Below are 21,367 nucleotides of genomic sequence, written 5' to 3'. Positions count from 1 at the left end.
ACAGCTTACAGGGACGCCATCTCCTTGCTCTTCACAAAGGGGCCACCCCCCCCCCCCCTCTTGCTTGGCGCCACCACCCTCTCTCTCTCTCTCTCCCCCATTATCAGAAGCAAACAATTCTCTCTCTCTCTCTCTCTCTCTCTCTCTCTCTCTCTCTCTCTCTCTCTCTCTCTCTCTCTCTCTCTCTCTCTCTCTCTCTCTCTCATTCGTCATCAGCAAAACGCCACCCTCTCTCTCTATCTCTCTCTCGACAACCGAGCAAGGCGACATGCCTCTCCTCCCTCGCTCTCCCTCATGCATTATTGGCCATGATATATATCTCAATCTCTCTCAGTCTTAACCAAACTGTCTCTCTCTCTCATCCATTATCAAAAGGTGAAATTCAGCTCTCTTTCTCTCTCTCTCTCTCTCTCTCTCTCTCTCTCTCTCTCTCTGTGTGTGTGTGTGTGTGTGTGTGTGTGTGTGTGTGTGTGTGTGTGTGTGTGTGTGTGTGTGTGTGTGTGTGTGTCGACGAGAGGAAGAAATTCAGCTCTCTCTCTCTCTCTCTCTCTCTTTCCATACACACACACACACACACACACACACACTCACAAACACATACATGTACACACACATACATACACTACACGCATAAGCACACACACATACGCACCAACAACACATACACATGGCATGCACAAGAAGGAAGGAAGCAAAGAAAGTGGACATGGACGCATCAACAAACGAAGAAGGATGACGTCAAAAACTCACAGTGGCGATAGGAAATCAAAGAATGACGCCGAAGGCATACCCCAGCCGGCACCGAAATTGATGAGCACGCTACACCAACACACCAGTGAAGCCTGCAATTCTTCGGCATCTTATCCACGACACACTTCCTCAGTAACAATCGTATGGTAAATCATTTTCCATTTTCCAAGACAAACTTTGTAAAAAAACCATTTGTATATTCCACCTCTCTCTAGGTGATGGTCACAAAGGCCCACCTAGGAGAATATCATTTTTTTATTTCCCCAAAACAAAGCAACAGTCAACCGCCTGGGACCCGGTGCTTGCTTTGTCTCCCCAGCTTAGGACCCTAAACCTAATTAGCTTATAATAAACTGAGCAGCCTGCACCTATAAACGAGCACTGAGAGGTCATTATCAAGAGAGTTATCACTTGAAAGAGAAGTCATACACACACACTGACTCCAAGGGTCCACTACGCACAGGAGTAGGATCTCCGCACTCATGAAATTTTCCTAGAGAATGCACTATAGGTTCTCTCTCTCTCTCTCTCTCTCTCTCTCTCTCTCTCTCTCTCTCTCTCTCTCTCTCTCTCTCTCTCTCTCTCTCTCTCTCTCTCTCTCTCTCTCTCTCGTGTTGTGCACATGAAGCGTTCAGCTTGCACAATGGGTGAAAAAGGGACCTCCCCTACACTCAGTAAAACGCTAACGAACGTTGCCACCACAATGAATCCCCTCCCCCCCCCCCCCTTCATCAAAAACGTTGTCGGGGGATATGTGCTCAAAATGTGAGTCGGGTCAGCACCGGGCTGCTAGTTGTGGGAGAAGAGTAGAAGAAAAGATGCACTACACCGCAAAATTATCAAGCAACCTCTTCGACCCGGGATCAAATTGCTAAATTAATTGATTTTTATGATGCTAACAAAATCCAGCACACGGTAGCCAAGGCGGTGCTGTTAGCAGCACCGTTAACTTAATTAATTGCTAATTAAGGAGTTTAAGCTCTTGTTTACAAAATCAAGGCCAAATTAATTTAGCATGCACTGATGCAAGATGTCCGTGTGTGATCGGTGTTGATGAACATAAAATTAAACATGCTAAATTGCCGTAAAAACTTTCCCTATGTTGCTAATTCTGCTTCTTCCTTCTAATTTCCTTGATCAGGAATGGCTTCCTCTCCGCAAGAAAGAGAAAGAATCCCGCTTGCTGAACTTTAATCTTTTTTCTTCTCCCCTCGACTCTTTGCTTAGCTCTTCCCTTTTCCGAGGCTTTGCTTTGTTTCTCTAATCCCGAGAGAGAGAGTGATTGCTTGGAATTCTTGTTTTGTTTTGGTCGATTGAGCACGAGAGAGAGAGAGAGAGAGAGAGAGAGAGAGAGAGAGAGAGAGAGAGAGAGAGAGAGAGAGAGAGAGGGAGAGAGAGAGAGAGAGAGAGAGAGAGAGAGAGAGAGAGAGAGAGAGAGAGAGCTTGGAGCTTCCTTGTTCAAGCTTGGGAGAGACAGAGACAGAGAGAGAGAGAGAGAGAGAGAGAGCTTGGAGCTTCCTTGTTCAAGCGAGAGAGAGAGAGAGAGAGAGAGAGAGAGAGAGAGAGAGAGAGAGAGAGAGAGAGAGAGAGAGAGCACCCTCCTTTTCCTAGTTGGCAACCTCCTCCTTTCGTTCTCCCCCTGCTTCAAGCTTTGCTTGCCGAAGACGAGAGCGAGAGAGAGGGAGATTTGCTTGCTCCGAGCTTCTTCCCCTTCGGCCCTCGAACTTCCAACTCCTCTCACGTTCTCAATCCCCCTTTTTTTCTTGCTCACCTTATCTTGTCGAGCTCCTTGCCAAGCGTTGCTCCGTCTTCTTTGCCAAGCCGATTTCTCCTTAATGCTTCATGCCCTCTCAGGCTTCTCAAGGTCCGAGAGAGAGCGAGAGAGAGAGAGAGAGAGAGAGAGAGAGAGAGAGAGAGAGAGAGAGAGAGAGAGAGAGAGAGAGAGAGAGAGAGAGAGAGAGAGAGAGAGAGAGAGAGAGAGAGAGAGAGCTTTACCTTTGCTGGCCGTTCCTTCCTTCGTTCATGCCCTTGCTTCCTTTTGTCGCCATGGCCGAGAGAGAGAGAGAGAGAGAGAGAGAGAGAGAGAGAGAGAGAGAGAGAGAGAGAGAGAGATTGAATTATCGTCCACGGAGGTCATATATGACCTATGGGACCAAAAACAAAACATTACAAGGGATTCCGTCTGATACATATCATTTAAGGACTGAGGGGCCATCTATGGGTAGAGAAAAAAGATAAGGTGGACTGAACAAAACCTAAGATGAGGTAGGTGAGGGGGAAGGAGCCGGTTTGGGAGTTCGGAACTCCTGGATGATGGCTTTACCTCCTCGATAAACTGCCCATTTCCCTGCTATGCGTGCTTCGCGCATCTTTTGGACTTCGGCCTTTTTCTGCTTGAGTTGGGTGGGTGTGAGATCTTCAGCAAACCAAATTTTTGTGTCCTTGAGAAGCCTGGATTGCTCAAGAAGCTTGACTCGATCCGCTTTGGTTTTGAAGGTAAGAATTGCATGGTTGGTGCGATGCTCGTGGGCAAGAGTGGTGATTGTTGTTGAATCCCATTGTATCATGGGAGTTGTTGTTCGGATGCGAGTAAAGGCCTCGTGAAACTTGGGGTCCCCCTCTCCTTTCCAATCGCTTGGGAGCCCGCCAATGCGAACATTGAGGGCGATATCGTCTTGTCGTTGTTGTTCGCGTAGCGTGGATACTACATGATCTTTAACTTTGCGGGAGATGACATCTTGCACTTCAGTTTTGACCTTCTTCGCGAGGGTGGTTTCTACTTCCACTTTTGTTGCATTGAACTTGATTTCCATCTATTCCATCCCTTCTTTCTTGAAGTTCTCTATTGTGGTGAGCCGAGACTCGATAAGAACGAGTCTTTGCTTCAACTCTTCATTTTCTTGGCGAAGTCTTTCGACTTCATTTTGAAGACGGGCGATGCTATCTATTTTTGGGGGCGTTGCTACAACCCCGGCAAATGTTAGCTTCCCTCGAGACGAGGCCCGAGTGGCCATTGATGTGCACTCGAATTGTTCCACTACTGGAATGGGCAATGGAGTGAAACTTCAGGTCGACACCGAAACTGTCCGACAAGAACAGTGGCTCTGTCGCGCAGGTGGGAATCGGCACCAGTGTGGAGCCAGGCGGGAAATACTGAGCAGGAATCGACTCCTCACTGCAGAACTGAGCGAGCAATGGGAACCGGCTTCACGCTGCAGAGTTGACGAGCAGTGGGAATCGGCTCCACGATGTAGAACTGAGCAGGCAGTGGGGATCGACACTCCTCAGTTGAGCAGAGAGCGGAGCAGACCTATTGTGGGGATCGGCTCCACTCTATAGGCATTTGACAGCTCCACATTGCAGGCATTCGAACTGTTGGCTCCACAGTGCAGGCAGTCGGCGCAAGGCTCAGAGCGAGCTTTGACAGGGTCTGACGATCTGCTGGTTGAGGAGGGAAACGGTCTGACGGTCTGACGCGAGCTCTGACAGGGTCTGACGGTCTGACGCGCTGCTGGTTGAAGAGGGAAACGACAAGTAGAGCTGTGTAGGGAGGGGCAGGGTTGTAGATTAACGCCCCCCCAAGGGCAGCCCCTCGCCCAGGGGGAAGCTTGGGTGCTGGAGAAGACGATGCGCTAGGGTTTGGAGAGAGAGAGAGAGAGAGAGAGAGAGAGAGAGAGAGAGAGAGAGAGAGAGAGAGAGAGAGAGAGAGAGAGAGAGAGAGGCCTCTTCTTCCTCGAGGGCTCCCTTCCTTGCCTCCTCAGCACCCTCCCCTCATGTACTCAAAATTGAGAGAGAGAGAGAGAGAGAGAGAGAGAGAGAGAGAGAGAGAGAGAGAGAGAGAGAGAGAGAGGCCTCTTATCCCTCGAGGGCTCCCTTCCTTGCTTCCTCATCACGCTCCCCTCATATGCTCAAAATCGAGAGAGAGAGAGAGAGAGAGAGAGAGAGAGAGAGAGAGAGAGAGAGAGAGAGAGAGAGAGAGAGAGAGAGACTTTTCTTCGTCAAACTTACTTGGAGCTCTCGTCTTGATTTGGTCGATTGAGCACGAGAGAGAGAGAGAGAGAGAGAGAGAGAGAGAGAGAGAGAGAGAGAGAGAGAGAGATTGCTTGGACCTCTTGAATTCTGTTAAGTATGGAGCCTGGTTTACCCTTGTAATTTTCTGTGGTAAAAGCGCACATTTGTAAGGCCCCCATTATGAGGAGAAGCCATCGTGCATGAAGGAAAATCACTCACCGGAAACCAAAATTTTCACGGACAAGAATCAGGGGCAACTTTAAAGGCCTGAATATTCTTTTTCGCTGGAATATTCTTTTTCGCCAGAATATTATGGCCGGACGGCGGCCGAAAAGTGGTCGGAAAACAACCGGTCGGTTGGCCGGTGGCCGGTGGTCGGAAGTCAATGGCCGGTGGCCGGTGGCCGAATTCAAAAGCAGACTTGTCTTCTCAAGGGCGGCCACACATGGGCGGATTGGAGGGTCCGATTTGGACTTATTCGCACAAGGGCGGCTACACATGGCTGTCTCTCATAAGAGAGGACAGCCCTTTTGGCCTATAAAAGGAGGCCATTTCTACACACATTTCATAGTGTGAAGTTGATGCAACAAGGTGAGTGTGAGGTGGTGAGAGTGAAGCAAGGTGGGAGCTCCATTAAGGGTATAATCCCTTTGTAAACTACTTCTTGTTTTGAAGTACTAAAGCCATTGAGTGGCTGCTTTCCCGTGGACGTAGCCCACATTGGGTGAACCACGTATATTGTGTGTACTCTCTCTCTCTCTCTCTCTCTCTCTCTCTACTCTATAATCTCGTGTATATAAATCTGTCTCTCTCCATTAAGTAATCTACTCAATTATCTATTTAGCTACGTCTTATTTTCTAACAAATTCCTCCTGAATGCTTTGCTCTCTCGAGCTCTTTTCTCTCTCGAGCACAAGAAGAAACGCCCTTGCTTGGTCCTCTCGAAGCTCCTCGCATGCAAAAACCAAAGACCCTCTCCTCCCTTGCTCTCCACACAAGCCTTTGTTAAAGCTCGAGAGAGAGAAAGAGAGAACGCTTTCCTCTTTGATTTGCTCCCGAGCTCTTCTACCGCCTCCACAACACTCTTTCTCCCTCATTTCCCACACCAACTACTCTCCTTTTGCATGCACCCCTATTTTAAGCTTGCCCCCTCCCTTAGAAACGACGGCAACGTCATTGCTAGCGAGCATAAAAACTACCCCTACTGACGTGGCATCCGGGTTTTTGACCAGCGCCGGTTTTCACGAGAGCAGGACCAAAATTGTGCGCGTCGACGTTCTGGAGATTTTTCGTTTCTTGGTCGGCGTCAACCGCTGCCTTCCCAAACTTGCGTGAGCAATTTCTCTGCTATTGCCCGCTGCCTGCTTGCGGCATCTAGGCCTTCCTCCTCCTTTTTTCCTTCTTCTTTCACATTCAATTAACTCTTTAATTGGGTGGCCATCCCTCCTTAGGCAATGGCCGGGCGGCCTTTAGGTTATGGGCTTATGGGCGGCCTTATGAAGGGCATCACATTTGTCATACATATCGGCCAAGGCAATGCCTTGCATGACATCCCTTTCCAACATCCCCTGACTAGTAATATCGCCGTGAATTCTGCTACCACCTTGTGTGTTGAATGCCACCACAACCTTCAAGATGCAAGTATACGTGATTGCATTTGGAGACTTTTCCTCTCTTTGCATCTGCTCAAAATAGCCAGCTTCTTCGCCATGCCTCTGTTGGGTGTGTCCCGCGATCATTGCATTCCTAGACACGACATTCCGGATATGAAGCCCTTCATAACCTTATTTGCTTCGGTACCAGCACCGCACAGATCCCTCCCGACTAATACCAGTCGATTTGAAATTTCCATAACTTGCCCGTCCGGATTCTATTTGTCGTGCTGTCACTTCCTATGACCTTCATACGCTGATTAGAACATACACATCACCTGGAAAGGCTCCAAAACCCTCAATTGACACACCGACCAAGCCGACCATACTGATACAAAATCGACCCCCGATGAATCTATAATGACCAATTGGCAACCGGAACTCCGATTGCGGATCTAAAAAGACCGACGCGCTCCACAAAGTGATCACTTCATGTCCGTGCATTCACTTCATTTTTGTCCCCCCAGCTACAAGTTTCCCAATCCAGTACAGATCTACAATCGTCTTAAACTTCAACTGTCATAACTTCTTCACCGTAGCTCCAATCGACAAGCCGTAAAGATAGGCCAGTAGAGCACTTCAAGCACTACAATTCTAGATCATAATCTCCCATTTGTGTCACTTCAAGAATACTCATTTTTGGCATCATTAAGGCATCTATTGGCCCTTTTAAGCCGCATATGACATGCATTAATCATTAAGCTTGGCGTGTTAACACTAGAATGGTATCATGACACTTTTATGTCCTTGGACACTTTTGTGTCCTGTTAAGTGACCATTTTGCTTGAATTATTTGAAGAGTATGAAAATGAAATTCTAGGTGCTATATATCCACAAAGTTGCCTTATGAGCTGAAAGAAACTTAGCTTTTTTTTTTGAGTATCGATCTCACCATTACCCTTACTCTTGAACAACATTTTTGAACCTGAACTGTGTGAAAAAACGGGTCCTATTTTTGGCTTTTTTTTTAATTTTTGGCAACTATACCACTCTAAACCTAATGTTTGTGAGGTTTAGATGGCTAGAGATTAGGCCTTCATACTTCTCAACATGTTTTGATGCTTGTAGGGAGAGCTAAGTGTTAAAATTGAAAGTTATGACCAATTTACAAGAATTGCATAATCCTTTTTTTTTGGTGGCCAAAATTAGCACTTTTATGATTTTTTTGGTGGATTTCTTGATATCCAAATTCAATTTTGATTGTGTAAGTGTAATGTATAACATAAAGCTAATCTTCCTTGAGTTTTGGGGGACCTAATATGCTATATAGCATAGTATATGATGATGGTTGAGTTTTTTTATTGCTGAAGAATACGATACATTTTAGACTAGCAAGTATAACTTTCTCAATATTGTTAGTTTCTTAGTTTCTTAGGCCAATTGTGTGTATATCTAATCATGGACTACAAAATCAAGGCCAAATTAATTTAGCATGCACTGATGCAAGATGTCCGTGTGTGATCGGTGTTGATGAACATAAAATTAAACATGCTAAATTGCCGCAAAAACTTTTCCTATGTTGCAAATTTTGCTTCTTCCTTCTAATTTCCTTGATCAGGAATGGCTTCCTCTCCGCAAGAGAGAGAAAGAATCCTGCTTGGTGAACTTCAATCTTTTTTCTTCTGTCCTCGACTCTTTGCTTAACTCTTCCCTTTTCTGAGGCTTTGCTTTGTTTCTCTAATCCCGAGAGAGAGAGTGATTGCTTGGAATTCTTGTTTTGTTTTGGTCGATTGAGCACGAGCGAGAGAGAGAGAGAGAGAGAGAGAGAGAGAGAGAGCACCCTCCTTTTCCTAGTTCGCAACCTCCTCCTTTCGTTCTCCCCCTGCTTCAAGCTTTTCTTGCCGAAGACGAGAGCGAGAGAGAGGGAGCTTTGCTTGCTCCGAGCTTCTTCCCCTTCTGCCCTCGAACTTCCAACTCCTCTCACGTTCTCAATCCTCCTTTTTTTCTTGCTCACCTTATCTTGTCGAGCTCCTTGCCAAGCCTTGCTCCGTCTTCTTTGCCAAGCCGATTTCTCCTTAATGCTTCATGCCCTCTCAAGCTTCTCAAGGGTCGAGAGAGAGAGAGAGAGAGAGAGAGAGAGAGAGAGAGAGAGAGAGAGAGAGAGAGAGAGCTTTACCTTTGCTGGCCGTTCTTTCCTTCGTTCATGCCCTTGCCTCCTTTTGTCTCCATGGCCGAGAGAGAGAGAGAGAGAGAGAGAGAGAGAGAGAGCTTTACCTTTGCTGGCCGTTCTTTCCTTCGTTCATGCCCTTGCCTCCTTTTGTCTCCATGGCCGAGAGAGAGAGAGAGAGAGACCTCTTCTTCCTCGAGGGCTCCCTTCCTTGCTGTTAGGAAATAAGACGTACCTAAATAGATAATTGAGTAGATTACTTAATGGAGAGAGACAGATTTATATACACGAGATTATAGAGTAGAGAGAGAGAGAGAGTACACACGATATACGTGGTTCACCCAATGTGGGCTACGTCCACGGGAAAGCAGCCACTCAATGGCTTTAGTACTTCAAAACAAGAAGTAGTTTACAAAGGGATTATACCCTTAATGGAGCTCCCGCCTTGCTTCACTCTCACCACCTCACACTCACCTTGTTGCATCAACTTCACACTATGAAATGTGTGTAGAAATGGCCTCCTTTTATAGGCCAAAAGGGCTGCCCTCTCTTATGAGAGACAGCCATGTGGCCGCCCTTGTGCGAATAAGTCCAAATCGGACCCTCCAATTCGCCCATGTGTGGCCGCCCTTGAGAAGATAAGTCCGCTTTTAAATTCGGCCACCGGCCATTGAATTCGGCCACCGGCCACCGGCCATCGGCCATTGACTACCGGCCACCGGCCAACCGACCAGTTGTTTTCCGACCACTTTCCGGCCACCGTCCGGCCATAATATTCCGGCGAAAAAGAATATTCCGGCCTTTAAAGTTGCCCCTGATTCTTGTCCGTGAAAATTTTGGTTTCCGGTGAGTGATTTTCCTTCACGCACGATGGCTTCTCCTCATAATGGGGGCCTTACAAATGTGCGCTTTTACCACAGAAAATTACAAGGGTAAATCAGACTCCATACTTAACAATCTCCCACTTGGAGACTGATCTCCAAACCAAACCTGTGACTGCTTTCCATTCTGGCTTCTTATCCTTGAATGCCGATTGAAGATGAGCAAAAACTCAACTTCTCCTTGTTGACCACCTTTGTAAACATGTCTGCAGGATTTTCACTTGTATGCACCTTTCCTAGCTTTAGTTGTCCCTCTTCCAAAAGAGTGCGTATGAAGTGATATCTCACCTCAATGTGCTTTGTCCTTGAATGAAAGGCTGAGTTCTTCGCAAGATGGATAGCGCTTTGGCTATCACTGTACAAGACACAATTGTCTTGTTTGAATCCAAGCTCTTCTAAGAATCTATGAAGCCACATAATTTCTTTGCTTGCCTCCGTCATTGCTACATACTCTGCTTCCGTGGTAGAAAGTGAAACCACTTTCTGCAGCTTTGAAGCCCAGCTTACTGTTGTGCCTCCAACTGTGAACACATAGCCAGTAGTGCTCCTTCGAGTATCTTTGTCACCTGCCATATCTGCATCAGCATACCCTTCTAGAAAAATATCAGTTCCTCCAAAATACAAAGCATTTGTTGTTGTCCCTTTTAGATACCTAAGTATCCACTTCACAGCTTGCCAATGCTGTTTACCTGGGTTGTCCATGAACCTACTCACAACTCCCACTGCATGTGCAATGTCTGGCCTTGTCCAGACCATAACATACATTAGAGAACCTACCGCTGCAGCATATGGAACTTTAGACATATAGGCTATCTCCTCTTGTGTCTTTGGACACATATCCTTCGTTAGTTTCAAATGACCAGCCAAAGGTGTAGAAACTGGTTTTGCATTTTGCATTGCAAACCTTTCTAGTACTTTCTTGATGTAATCTTCTTGAGATAGCTTTATTGTCCTCTTCGTCCTGTCACTTGATATTTTCATACCAAGTATCCTCTTTGCAGCACCTAAATATTTCATTGAAAAAGATTTGGACAGCTCCTCTTTTAGGTCTTTGATGTCATGCATGTTAGCACTTGCAATCAACATGTCATCAACATACAACATTAGGATGATGAATTTCCCATCTTCCAAATTCTTCGTGTAGACGCAGTGATCGGAGTTGCATCTTGTGAATCCATGATCCAACATCCATCGATCAAACTTCAAGTACCATTGTCTTGATGCTTGCTTTAAACCATACAAGCTCTTCTTTAATCTGCAAACCATTTTCTCCTTACCTTTTACTTCATACCCCTTTGGTTGAAGCATATAGATTTCCTCCTCTAAGTCACCGTGAGGGAATGCCGTATTTACATCCATTTGCTCAAGATTTAGATCATGAGCAGCCACAAGGCTTAAGACAAGCCTAATTGAGTTCATTTTTACAACAGGAGAAAATATTTCATTGAATTCAATACCTTTCTTTTGAGAAAAACCTTTTACCACAAGCTTAGACTTGTACCTTTTCTTCCCACCTTCTTCTTCCTTTAGCTTGTACACCCATTTGTTTTGAAGTGCCCGCTTACCTTTAGGCAACTCAACCAACTCCCATGTTTGGTTGCGATGTAGTGAGTCCATCTCCACTTGCATGCTCTTCGTCCATTCTTCTTTGGATTTATGTTGCATAGCTTCTTCGTATGATTCCGGCTCTCCAGAATCTGAGATCAAGAGATGGTTGAAGGAAGGAACAAACCTCTCTGGAGGTCTACTTGCTCTTGTAGATCTTCGGGGAATAGGTTGAGGCTCCTCATTTGGTTGACGTTGTTGCACATTGTCACCGTTTGCAGTCCTTGAGTCTTCACCGTCCTCAAGCTCCATGTACTCATCACCTATTTCTTTTGTTTGTTTTCTTTCCAAGTAATCTTTGTACATAGTTTGTTCGTTAAAAATTACATCCCTACTCCTTAAGATTTTACCATCTTCAGGATTCCATAGGCGATACCCAAAGTCTCCTTCTCCATAGCCAATGAAGAAACACTTTTTTGGACTTTGCATCTAGCTTTGATCTTAGGCTTCTATCTATGTGCATGAAAGCCTCACACCCAAACACTTTGAGAAATGCATAATTCACCGGTTTACCTGTCCATGCCTCTTCTGGAACTCCTCCATCCAAAGCCGTTGAGGGTGACCGATTGATTAAGTACACAGACGTACTTACAGCTTCTGCCCAAAGCTCAAGCGATAGGCCTGCATGTAGCCGCATGCTTCGTGCTCGTTCCATGATTGTCCTGTTCATCCTTTCCGAAATCCCATTTTGTTGAGGTGTCCTTGGGGTTGTCCTTTGCCTCCGAATGCCATTGCTAGCACAAAAGCTTTCAAAAGCTTGGCTGCAATATTCGCCTCCATTGTCGGATCTGAGGCATTTAACCTTGGTACCTGTTTCATTCTCCACAAAGGCTTTCCACCTTTGAAATATGGAAAATACATTGGATTTATTCTTCATGATATAAACCCATGTTTTTCTAGTCGCATCGTCTATGAATGTTACATAGTACAATGAGCCACCAAGTGATGGTGTACTTGCAGGACCCCAAACATCAGAGTGAACCAACTCAAGTTTTTCATTTTTTCTTTCATTTCCTGATTTTTGAAATTTTACCCTCTTTTGTTTACCATAAACACAATCTTCACAGAACTCTAAGTCCACTTCTTTCAAACCTGGTAGAAGCTTCTTTGTTTGAAGGATTTGCATTCCTTTGGCACTCATATGCCCAAGTCGGTAGTGCCACACCGCACTGTCAACTTCTGTAGTTGCTGCACAAGCTGAAGGTTGCGTGCTAACAGTACACAAGTAAAGTGTACCGACTTTTTCACCCTTGGCAACTACCAAAGATCCCTCTGAGATCTTCCACCGTTTGTTTCCGAATGCAATGTTGTGACCTTCATCGTCCAATTGTCCTGTAGAGATCAAATTTTTGCGAAGAGAAGGAACATGCCTAACATCTTTAAGCTTCCATTCATTTCCGTAAGCAGTTTTGACAGAAACTGTACCTTTGTCGACAATCTCACAAGCTTCATCATCTCCCAAGTATACATACCCAAAATTACCTTTGGTGTAGTCTTGGAAATGTTGCTTGTGTGGTGTCGCATGGAATGAAGCCCCGGAATCTACTATCCAGGAATTAGACACATTGTCTAATGAGAGAATTAGAGCATCTTGCTCTACTTTACCTGCCACATTGGCCTCCGATGTTGGCTTGTTGTCTTTAGACTCCGTCTCCTTCTTCTTCTTGGACCAGCAATCCTTCTAGACGTGGCCCTTCTTGCCGCAGTTCCAACATTCAAGAACTGACTTTGTTCGTGACTTGATCCGTCTTGAGCGATCACGACCCTTTTGGTTTTTGAACCTCTCCTTAGGCCTTCCTCTTGTTTCCACTGATAGTGCATCACTTGATGATTCTCCTGTGCTTCTCCTTCGCATTTCCTCACTTAGGAGAACACCCACAACATCATCAAACTTAAGAGTATTTGTGCCAGAGATAGAATTACTTACAGCCATCACAAGGCTGTCCCAACTATCCGGTAGAGATGATAGTATAAGAAGAGCTCGCACTTCGTCATCGAAATTGATTTTCACTGATCGAAGTTGACTTATGTTTGTGTTAAAGTCATTTAGATGTTCTGCAACTGAACCATTCTCTGCCATCTTTAGATTGAACAAGCGCTTCATAAAAAATACCTTATTGGATGCCGATGGTTTCTCGTAGAAGTCGTCAAGTGACTTTATCAAGTCCTCCGTGGTCTTCATCTCCGAAACATTGAAGGCCACCGTTGACGCCAAGCTTAACCGGATTGTTCCCAGTGCCTTTCGATCAAGGACAATCCATGCTTCATCTGCCATTGTTGCGGGCTTCTTCGCAAGACTGCCTAGTGGCAAAAAGAGGTCCTTCTGGTAGAGATAGTCTTCAATCTGCATCTTCCAATGTTGGTAGTTTTTGCCGTTGAACTTCTCAATCTTGAGCTTCCCTTCCTCCGCCATAACTCCCACTCAATTCAAGGAATCCTTTCCTTGAGATAATTTAGCTACGAGCAAACCTTGCTCTAATACCAGTTGTTAGGAAATAAGACGTAGCTAAATAGATAATTGAGTAGATTACTTAATGGAGAGAGACAGATTTATATACACGAGATTATAGAGTAGAGAGAGAGAGAGAGTACACACGATATACGTGGTTCACCCAATGTGGGCTACGTCCACGGGAAAGCAGCCACTCAATGGCTTTAGTACTTCAAAACAAGAAGTAGTTTACAAAGGGATTATACCCTTAATGGAGCTCCCGCCTTGCTTCACTCTCACCACCTCACACTCACCTTGTTGCATCAACTTCACACTATGAAATGTGTGTAGAAATGGCCTCCTTTTATAGGCCAAAAGGGCTGCCCTCTCTTATGAGAGACAGCCATGTGGCCGCCCTTGTGCGAATAAGTCCAAATCGGACCCTCCAATTCGCCCATGTGTGGCCGCCCTTGAGAAGATAAGTCCGCTTTTGAATTCGGCCACCGGCCACCGGCCATTGACTTCCAACCACCGGCCATCGGCCATTGACTACCGGCCACCGGCCAACCGACCAGTTGTTTTCCGACCACTTTTCGGCCACCGTCCGGCCATAATATTCCGGCAAAAAAGAATATTCCGGCGAAAAAAAGTTTCTGGCCTTTAAAGTTGCCCCTGATTCCTGTCCGTGAAAATTTTGGTTTCCGGTGAGTGATTTTCCTTCACGCACGATGGCTTCTCCTCATAATGGGGGCCTTACAAATGTGCGCTTCTACCATAGAAAATTACAAGGGTAAATCAGACTCCATACTTAACACTTGCCTCCTCATCACGCTCCCCTCATGTACTCAAACACGAGAGAGAGAGAGAGAGAGAGAGAGAGAGAGAGAGAGAGAGAGAGAGAGGCCTCTTCTTCCTCGAGGGCTCCCTTCCTTGCCTCCTCATCACGCTCCCCTCATATACTCAAAATTGAGAGAGAGAGAGAGAGAGAGAGAGAGAGAGCATTTTCTTCGTCAAACTTACTTGGAGCTCTCATCTTGATTTGGTCGATTGAGCACGAGAGAGAGAGAGAGAGAGAGATTGCTTGGAGTTCCTGAATTCCTCCTGAATGCTTTGCTCTCTCGAGCTCTTTTCTCTCTCGAGCACAAGAAGAAACGCCCTTGCTTGGTCCTCTCGAAGCTCCTGGAATGCAAAAACCAACGACCCTCTCCTCCCTTGCTCGCCACACAAGCCTTTGTTCAAGCTCGAGAGAGAGAAAGAGAGAACGCTTTCCTCTTTGATTTGCTCCCGAGCTCTTCTACCGTCTCCACAACACTCTTTCTCCCTCATTTCCCACAACTACTCTCCTTTTGCATGCAATATCTCCCCTATTTTAAGCTTGCCCCCTCCCTTAGCAACGACGGTGACGTCATTGCTAGAGAGCATAAAAAACTACCCCTGCTGACCGGGCATCCGGGTTTTTGACCAGCGCCGGTTTTCACGGGAGCAAGATCAAAATTGTGCGCGCCGGCGTTCTGGAGATTTTTCGTTTCTTGGTCGGCGTCAACGGCTGCCTTCCCAAACGTGCGCGAGCAATTTCTCTGCTATTGCCCGCTGCCTGCTTGCGGCATCTAGGCTTTCCTCCTCCTTTCTTCCTTCTTCTTTCACATTCAATTAACTCTTTAATTGGGTGGCCATCCCTCCTTAGGCAATGGCCGGGCGGCCTTTAGGTTATGGGCTTATGGGTGGCCTTATGAAGGGCATCACATTTGTCATACATATCGGCCAAGGCAATGCCTTGCATGACATCCCTTTCCAACATCCCCTGACTAGTAATATCACCGTGAATTCTGCTGCCACCTTGTGTGTTGAATGCCACCACAACCTTCAAGATGCAAGTATAAGTGATTGCATTTGGAGAGTTTTTCTCTCTTTGCATCTGCTCAAAATAGACAGCTTCCTCGCCATGCCTCTGTTGGGTGTGTCCCGCGGTCATTGCATTCCTAGACAAGACATTCCGGATATGAAGCTCTTCATAACCTTATTTGCTTCCGTACCAGCACCGCACAGAGCCCTCCCGACTAATAACAGTCGATTTGAAATTTCCATAACTTGCCCGTCCGGATTCTGTTTGTCGTGCTGTCAATTCCTATGACCTTCATACGCTGCTTAGGACATACACATCACCCGGCAAGGCTCCAAAACCCTCATTTGACACACCGACCAAGCCGACCATACTGATACAAAATCGACCCCCGATGAATCTATAATGACCAATTGGCAACCGGAACTCCTATTGCGGATCTAAAAAGACCGACGTGCTCCACAAAGTGAGCACTTCATGTCCGTGCATTCACTTCATTTTTGTCCCCCCAGCTACAAGTTGCCCAATCTGGTACAGATCTACAATCGTCTTAAACTTCAAACTGCCCTAACTTCTTCACCGTAGCTCCAATCGACAAGCCGTAAAGACAGGCCAGTAGACCACTTCAAGCACTACAGTTCTAGATCATAATCTCTCATTTGTGTCACTTGAAGAATACTTATTTTTGGCATCATTAAGGCATCTGTTGGCCCTTTTAAGCCGCATATGGCATGCATTAATTATTAAGCTTGGCGTGTTAACACTAGAATGGTAACAGGACACTTTTATGTCCTTGGACACTTTTGTGTCCTGTTATGTGACCATTTTGCTTGAATTATTGGAAGAATATGAAAATGAATTTCTAGGTGCTATATATCCACAAAGTTGCCTTATGAGCTAAAAAAAACTTAGCATTTTTTTTTGAGTATCGATCTCACCATTAACCTTACTCTTGCACACCATTTTTGAACCTAAACTGTGTGAAAAAACGGGTCTTATTTCTGGGTTTTTTTCAATTTTTGGCAACTATACCACTCTAAACTTCATGTTTGTGAGGTTTAGATGGGTTAGGCCTTCGTACTTCTCAACATGTTTTGATGCTTGTAGGGAGAGCTAAGTGTTAACATTAAAAATTATAACCAATTTACAAGAATTGCATAAGCCTGTTTTTTTGCCCAAAATTAGCACTTTTATGATTTTTTTGGTGGCTTTGTTGATATCCAAATTCAATTTTGATTGTGTAAGTGTAATGTATAACATAAAGCTAATCTTCCTTGAGTTTTGGAGGACCTAATATGCTATATAGCGTAGTATATGATGATGGTTGAGTTTTTTGATTGCTGAAGAATACGATACATTTTAGAGTAGCAAGTATAACTTTCTCAATATTGTTAGTTTCTTAGGCCAATTGTGTGTATATCTAATCATAGACTACAAAATCAAGGCCAAATTAATTTAGCATGCACTGATGCAAGACATCCGTGTGTGATCGGTGTTGATGAACATAAAATTAAACATGCTAAATTGCCGCAAAAACTTTCCCTATGTTGCTAATTATGCTTCTTCCTTCGAATTTCCTTGATCAGGAATGGCTTCCTCTCCGCAAGAGAGAGAAAGAATCCCGCTTGCTGAACTTTAATCTTTTTTCTTCTGCCCTCGACTCTTTGCTTAACTCTTCCCTTTTCCGAGGCTTTGCTTTGTTTCTCTAATCCCGAGAGAGAGAGAGAGAGAGAGAGAGAGAGAGAGAGAGAGAGAGAGAGAGAGAGAGAGAGAGAGAGAGAGAGAGAGAGAGAGAGATTGCTTGGAATTCTTGTTTTGTTTTGGTCGATTGAGCACGAGAGAGAGAGAGAGAGAGAGAGAGAGAGAGAGAGAGAGAGCTTGGAGCTTCCTTGTTCAAGCGAGAGAGAGACAAAGAGAGAGAGAGAGAGAGAGAGAGAGAGAGAGCTTGGCGCTTCCTTGTTTTAACGAGAGAGAGAGAGAGCACCCTCCTTTTCCTAGTTCGCAACCTCCTCCTTTCATTCTCCCCCTGCTTCAAGCTTTGCTTGCCGAAGACGAGAGCGAGAGAGGGGGGGCTTTGCTTGCTCCGAGCTTCTTCCCCTTCTGCCCGCGAACTTCCAACTCCTCTCACGTTCTCAATCCCCCTTTTTTTCTTGCTCACCTTATCTTGTCGAGCTCCTTGCCAAGCCTTGCTCCGTCTTCTTTGCCAAGCCGATTTCTCCTTAATGCTTCATGCCCTCTCAAGCTCGTTGATGTGTTAGAGTCTCATACTTCAGCAGAGCATAAGGTAACATAGGCGCATTCCATTCTTGTCGTAGCTCTACTGCTGTTTTGCCCGATTTGGAAAGCCCTTGTAGCAACTCCTTTTCAAGTTGCATAGCCTTGTACCATATCATTTCTGTTTGCTTTTCCATCTGCTCGGCTAGCCTCTGCTCTTCCATCTTCGTGACTGAATCTTCTTCTGTCTCTTGGTCTTTGGAGCCGGTTTGATCAGTCTGCGTATGTGCCTCCTGTTCATCTGAATCTTCATCGTACTCATCTTGACCCCCATAAACTTCGTCGAGTCCAGCCAAATTCGTTGTTACTGGCTCCATGTGCACTCGTCCCTGTCCTTGGTGCTGCCCTGCACTTTGTAGACTTGCGATTTGTGCGGTCATTGTTCTACTATTGATTTGTAGAGCTTGAAATTCCATGTCTTTTTTAGCGCGTTCGATTTCTCTTGCTTGGATATCTGTTACTGCTCTTAAATCTTTGACTTCAATTTGTAATTCATCGATGACGACTTGCAAACTTGTGATGGCCTCCAGCGCATCTTGATTTCCTTTTCCAACTGTTGGATGTGTTCGTCTCTTTCATTGACATCTTCAAGGAACACATTTATTGTATCTTCACATATGGCATTGAAGTCTTCCGATTCCTGTAAATTGTCCTTGAGAAGATTTACTGTGCCTTTGAGCCCCAATATTTCAGTATCTCTGATGCTGATCATCTTTAGAGTGTCTTCCCTTTGCTCTTGCAGTCTCTGAACTTCCTCATCAAATTTTTGTAGCTTCATTTTGTTGGACCGGTTCTGATTAGCTAACCATTGACTGTGCAGTCTTGTTCGGTTTAGTATTGTCTCCATTGACTGCAAATCTTCATCTATAGTAGCTTCCAGCTCAATTTCTTGAGAGGAGGAAGCTTTATCTTTAGACTGATCCACCACCTTTTGCTTGCCTTTATCACTTTGTGATATGGTTCCAGTGTTTTGGCGTCTATCTGTTCCTTCTTCTTCTTCCTGATCACTGGGCGGTGTGTGAACTCTGTCATCTCGATGTGAGATTTCTGAATGCGAAGTAGATTCAGCAGGTGGGCTAGATTGCCTCTCACTTGTATCTGGCCTTGGAGATGGCGGCGGTGTCTCCTGATCACGTGAAGTCGGCCTCAGCTAATCTCTCAAAGTTTGGAGATCCTCCTCTTCTAGTAGCAGTTCTGGCTCATCCCTCGCATTTCTTTCTTGGATGTATTTCTCGAACTAGTCCAGCTCAAAAGCTGGGTTGTTTCTATTCTTCGTTCTCAGTGTGAAAGTGCTACTAGACGGTTTCCAAGTGGCGCCTATATCGCCTCGTAGAGATCTTTCTAGAGCAAACCCTTCTAGCATCCTTTCCATCTTTGCTATCTTCTGCAACCTGGTGTTGTTTTCCATTTCCGCTTTTCGCTTCTTTACTCGGGCATCTTCCTCTTCAGTTCTTTTTTCTTCATCCATCTTTTCTTGTGTACTTCTTGTCACTCTTTCCAGCTTGCGTCCTCCAATGGTATTAATACATGCCGGTACTTTCCTTTGTGATCCGTCTTCGCTATTTTCCCTTAATACGAGCCAGTCGTTTTGATGAGGGGCAGGTGGCAACTGATCTGCCGCGCCTATGGCATGGTATATTACTCTGGTTAGGACTTCTCCTCTTGCAATGTAATTGGGTCTGTCTTGCCTTAGCTTTGTCATTTCTTCAAACAGATATGACGCGTGATCTATGTAGAACTCACGGGTCATTCCCATAGCCCATGTCAATGTGGTTGAGATGCTCCCGTGCGGTGTAGTGTATCTTGGCGGCCTTTTGCTGTAGCTCAACAAACACTGACTGTAGATATGTGTCAGCTCTCTTACTTCTGGGTTTGCTATGAGTTCGAAAGAAGGTAATTTGGACTTTTGCAAGTAAACTATGAGATTTTTCCTTCTTTCTCTCATGTTTGCTCCTTGATCTGACAGTTTCAATGCCTCTTTGATGATCTCTTTGGTGATCTGGATCTCCATCACTTCATTATCCATGCCTGCCACTCTGCAAGTTCCATCTTCTTGGATAGTCTCTATTAGATGTTGTACCCTCTTGAAATCTATCCCTACTGGTGGTAGTGACACAAAGTTCCACAAGCCGACTTTTTTGAGCCATGACCTTTGCGGTGATCTTTTCAAGTAATTCTCTGCCTCCTTGGGAATCATCACCGTATCCACTAAGTTTCTTTTGTGATCCACATATGAACCTTGATATATCTGAAAGGCCGCTGCTTGTTGCACATCTGCAGGTATCCATGTGGCTGCTGGCTTTAAAGAATTGGGTAGAAGTGCATAGGGTGCTGCACCTTCCGTTGCCAGATTCTTGCCTTTTCTTTTTCCCTGAGAAGCCTCCATAGATCCTATCATCACAATTATCAGTTAATGCACAAACATAGTACTACTCTCTTAAATTGATTACCACTTAATCATGCATCTAGATGAGCCTTCTTAATCCCAAGATTAGTTAAGATAAAATGTTAGCAGATAGACAATTTCTTCCATTGTGCGACTTTGGCAGCTTTAAATTGATGTTGTTGGTGAAGGAGAACAAGTCCAAATGCCTTGAAACTTTGTGTGGTGTATTCTCTCATGGCATATAAGGTCACTCCATAAGCCAAAGCTCAAAATCTGTCCCTTTGCTACTTTTTCTTAGTCTATCGCGATAGACTGGCATTTTTTTTATCTGGGTCCTTTTTTGCAGTTGTGACTCCACCACTTGGTTTCCCATACCTTGCACATGGTCTGATCCCCTTTTCACCTCAAATGAATGTCAAGTGACCCCTTTTTGGATCAACTCCCAATTTTCCAGATTACCTTTAGAGAGATGTTGGTCTATCTCCTTCATTTTGTGTTGTTTTGGGCTCAAACTTAGTGGGTGGTCATCTTGCATCATGTTGAAGACAGCTGCTAATTCAGATTTTTGATAAGATGGTCCAGTATCCCTCTGCTTGGTCTATCGCGATAGACTGGGACTTAGTGCCAGTTTGTCATTTTCTGGCTTTGTGACCATCTGTTTGCCTTCTCCCAGTTGATGCAAGGTTTCTTGACCCCTTACATGTAAATTTTACATGTCTGCCCTTGAGAATTTCTGTTCTGACTTTGAGTTGTCTGCATGTCTTTCTCAGCTTGCTATATGAGTCCATCTTGGCACCAAATTTGGTGTACTGCCTTCATTTGCTTCCCCAAGTCTAGCTTATAAAAATTTAAAAAGTCTTTCCCCCCAAAAATTGTTGCAGCAAGTCTATTGCGATAGACTGAGCTTTTTGGCCAAAATAGATTTTTCTGGCACTTTGACTTGATATTGGTGGTTAACATTCCTTGTTAGCACCCCTCATGAAGCCAAAGTCAAATTTTTCCTTATCTACGTGCAATTTCAAGTCTATCGCGATAGACTGGGCACTTTGTCATTTTTACCAGTTTTTTTATGTTAGTTGACATTCATGGTGTTAATAGGCCCTCCTAGACACGCACATCAAGTTTTAATCAATTTAGCAGAATGTACTCCCTGTTTGCAGCACTTAGTTGGTCCTGAAGTCGAAGTAGACCACTTAGGTGATAGTCGCGGTTCCTTTTGGTCTTTGTATGATTCCGGATGTCTTCTACTTCCTTTTGACCTTCCATCGAAGCAGTCGGTTGTTGTTTTGGTGTTTGAAACACCAAGAACAACCATTTGGACGTCTTTCTGGCCTATTGCTGGCATTTGCCCTAGTGGAAGAACTTTTTTTTCCTGAGTGGACACATTCCATCTCGTAGTTGACCTCCTTTGGATGTCCCTTGTTGAATTT

General features: G+C 45.0%; 1 protein-coding gene across 1 annotated transcript; it reads left to right on the top strand.

Moving 5' to 3' along the window:
- Window positions 1-3,795: 3,795 nt before the first annotated feature.
- On the top strand, window positions 3,796-4,089 carry LOC147430708 (uncharacterized). Its single transcript, XM_086494407.1, has one exon. The coding sequence runs from the start codon at window positions 3,796-3,798 to the stop codon at window positions 4,087-4,089; it is 294 nt and encodes a 97-aa protein (XP_086350533.1).
- Window positions 4,090-21,367: the final 17,278 nt, after the last annotated feature.

This window comes from Adiantum capillus-veneris, chromosome 21 (assembly GCF_014529385.1).
Source record: "Adiantum capillus-veneris isolate H3 chromosome 21, ASM1452938v2, whole genome shotgun sequence".
Taxonomy (NCBI): domain Eukaryota; kingdom Viridiplantae; phylum Streptophyta; class Polypodiopsida; order Polypodiales; family Pteridaceae; genus Adiantum; species Adiantum capillus-veneris.
Note: the sequence above shows the minus strand (reverse complement) of the source record. Positions and strands in the feature narration are given on the sequence as shown.